This window comes from Triticum aestivum, chromosome 3D (assembly GCF_018294505.1).
Source record: "Triticum aestivum cultivar Chinese Spring chromosome 3D, IWGSC CS RefSeq v2.1, whole genome shotgun sequence".
In the NCBI taxonomy this organism is placed as follows: Eukaryota; Viridiplantae; Streptophyta; class Magnoliopsida; order Poales; family Poaceae; genus Triticum; species Triticum aestivum.
The window spans coordinates 1,702,754-1,706,061 of record NC_057802.1 but is presented as its reverse complement, the minus strand read 5'-3'; the positions used below and the strand labels follow the sequence as shown (position 1 = coordinate 1,706,061).

Here is a 3,308-nt window from a genome sequence, read left to right as displayed (position 1 = left end):
CCCCCGCATCAGTGGCCCACCTCGTCTCTGGCTTCCTTCTAGCAGGAGCCACCATTGTGCTCACCTTCCTCTCATCATGGTTGCCAGAGCAAGGGGGCGGCACCAGGCAGCCACACAAGAACAACAACAACAGGGGTCATCCCTGCTCGTCTTACAGGCAGACACAGCCCTGGAGTGCCTGCCACAACCCGTGGATTGACGTCTTCTATGCCTAACCCATGCTCGTGCCCCACGCTCTGGCTCCCAGTATCCCCGGACCACGCCAAATAACGGCCGCCAGACCTTCTTTGCCCCGCAGCAGTAGTTTGGCGGCTACCCCAGCTACCCCACCTCATCATCGGTCCCGCCGCCTCCAACACCATGGGACCACTCAACACCACGCTCCAGAGAACCTCATCTCTGATCAACTACAGCGGCAACGGTGACTGGTTTATGGACACCGGGGCCATGTCCCACATGGCCTAAAACCCCGGTAATCTATCTTTCTCCCTTCCCACAGCCACGACCTCACGAATAAACTTTGGTGGTGGCTCCTCCCTCCCAATTACTCTGGCAACACCCCTTTTCCTTCTACATCCTTGCCATTAATTATCTCTTAATAATGTCGTTGTCTTACAACATCTTATTAAGAACCTAGTTTATCTCGCTCCTTTACTCGTGAAAATCATCTGACTATGGAATATGACGAGTTCGGCTTCTCTGTTAAGGACACTCGCACCAGGATGGTTTTGCACCGACGTGACAGCCCCGGCAATCTGTACCTCGTGCAGCCATCATCCCGCTCCACCACTCCACCGCCGCACCAGTCACCCTCTCCGTTGGCATTGATCTCTAGCATGCCTGCCTCGGCCACCCAAGCTCTGCCACTCTTCATCACATTCTCAGGATTTTTCGTTTTCCTGTAATAGAACTAATGTTCACACTTGCCACGAGTGTTGTGTTGGAAAGCATGTTCGTGTTCTGTTTAGTTCATCTTCTACTATTGCTTCTTTTCCTTTTCAATTGATTCATAGTGATGTATGGACCTCTCCCGTTCCAAGTAATACTGGCTATCTCTATTACCTTGTGATTTTGGATGATTTTCCTCATTATGTGTGGACCTTTCCCCTTTATGCAAATAGGATGTTCCACTAACTCTCACCGCTTTTTACTCCTAAGTTTCCACACAGTTCGGCTCAGCCGCTCCATCCATGCTCTTCAAACAGACAAGCACACATAGTGTTGAGGTGGCTAATCCATATATACAAGCTCTATGGAAGAAGAACGTTGAAGAACCATAATTTCACAGCGTGTCAACTTTGTGAAATTTCTTTCCTTTTTTCATATTATTATTCAGTATAGATAAACAGAATGCAAATCCTCAGCTAAAATGCCGGAGGTGATGCGCCAAGACCGATTAATTCCTTCTATGCCATCCCACAGAACCAGGTCATGGCGGTTACAAAAGTCTACGCACGACTACTACGAGCCAAGTTATTTCTTATGCAAGGCAGCCCATCGACAAAAACCTTCTGCAGTGGTTACTGCAGCAGGTACCCTTTATGATGCACTCCTCAAAGACGTCTCCAGCAGCTCTCCCGAGGTCCGCCACCACGTCTGCAGTAACCACTGCAGAAGGTTTCAACCTCCGCCTCACAGCTGGTACGGCATTGCGTTTCGCACTCGCTGCAATAAGGCCCCAGGCCCTCCAGGGAAGACGTGATCAGCATGGAGAAAACAACAACAGCAGCAAGAAGAGAAGCCCCACCTGCTCTATGGAAGAAGGAACATTGAACAACCATAATTTCACATTGCGATTCATTATTCAGCAAGAAAGATAAACAGAAATACAGAAGACAAATCCTCAGCTAAAACATCATCACATTGCGTTTAAAGAAATCTACGCACGACTGCAAGGAGCCATGTTATTTCCTATGCAGGGCACCCGGCCCCGATTACATGTGGTTTTCCTATGCGTGGCACCCTTTCTTCTTCTTGCAGTTGTTGTTGCAGTCGTTCTTGCAGGTGGGATAGCACTGGTTGAACCTGCCAAGCTTGCATGAACCGCAGCGTGTGTACCCGTCGCTGACCCCGAAGCAACCGTTTTGAGCTACAGTGTTGCAATCACAAGTGCATGTGCCGTTGCTACTGCAGCAGGTACCTTCTGTGGTGCACCTCTTCAAGAGCTGACGCCGGCAGTCGGCCTGACCGCTGTTGTTGTAGTCGCAGGTACTGCCGCAGAGGGTTTCAACCTCTGCATCGCAGTTGGTACGGCACAGCGTCTCGCAGTCGCTGCATAAAGGCCTAGGACCCCCCAGGGAAGACATGACCAGCATGGAAAAAAAAGAGAAGGCAAGAAGAGAAGCCCCACCTGCAGCCATTGTTGCCGAGCAAGCTTTGTAGCTAGATCCTAATGGTAAATATGTGGAGCAAGAGAAGGTCTCAAGCTAAGATATGTGAATAAGATGGAGCGCCTGATACTATTTATAGGCTAGCTAGCTTCCACTGGAGGGTACGTAGATCTAAACTAAATTTAATGGATGGACGACTATCTAATGTAAACTGCTCCATGTGACAGTTTGGCAATTGGTACAAGTTAGTTGAGGATTACATATGTAATATTCACCTTCACTGGGCTCCATTAAATCCCTGCACTGTTTTGACCCTTGAACGTCTACAATGTCTGAACTTCATTTTTGTGGTTCACCGAATCAAAGGGAGTACTAAAATGGCTTGGTAACTTCAAATCACACTATCAACTATAATAATTAGCTAATTGCACAATAGGTTTTGGTATACCCCGAATTACTGACCAATAGGTAGTAGTTGTTGTTGTTTTATCAAGCACTGACTTTTGGCAAGATCAAGATCCAAAGGGATCGCACATTAAGTGCCAGTACTGTCCAGATTGCATAAGTTGGCTTTGATTTGGTCTTCTATAGCCAAAGTCGCACGTGGAAGAGATTGATACCCTTCTTTCTATTTTTCCATCTTGATTTATGTACGTCAATCTTGTATAGCATCACTTGCTCATAGGATAGCCATTTAGTTGTTAACTGCCAATATGGGTGCACATAGGCAAGACGCGGCGTTCGGTGCATCGTTTCGACCAGGCTGGCTCCTTTCGTCTGTGATTCATAGGTTTGACATGTGACATGATATTTTGGGGACGAAGGAGTTTCAAGTGTCTCATGCATCCATCGGTGGTGTGACATCACACACTTAATCAAGGGTAGAAAAGATTTGTACTGCCTCCATAAAGAAATATAAGAGCGTTTAGATACAGAGGGAGTACTAACATGCAAGTCGAGTACTTGATTACTGCTACC

General features: G+C 47.5%; 1 protein-coding gene across 1 annotated transcript; it reads right to left on the bottom strand.

Moving 5' to 3' along the window:
* Positions 1–1,848: 1,848 nt before the first annotated feature.
* Positions 1,849–2,484, bottom strand: LOC123073563 (keratin-associated protein 5-9-like). Its single transcript, XM_044496650.1, has one exon. It carries the CDS (start codon positions 2,358–2,360, stop codon positions 1,950–1,952), a length of 411 nt encoding a protein of 136 aa, XP_044352585.1. The 5' UTR covers positions 2,361–2,484; the 3' UTR covers positions 1,849–1,949.
* Positions 2,485–3,308: the final 824 nt, after the last annotated feature.

Excerpts from the sequence above, each read along its gene's own strand:
- LOC123073563 (XM_044496650.1), bottom strand. The coding sequence starts at position 2,360 with ATGGCTGCAGGTGGGGCTTCTCTTCTTGCCTTCTCTTTTTTTTCCATG.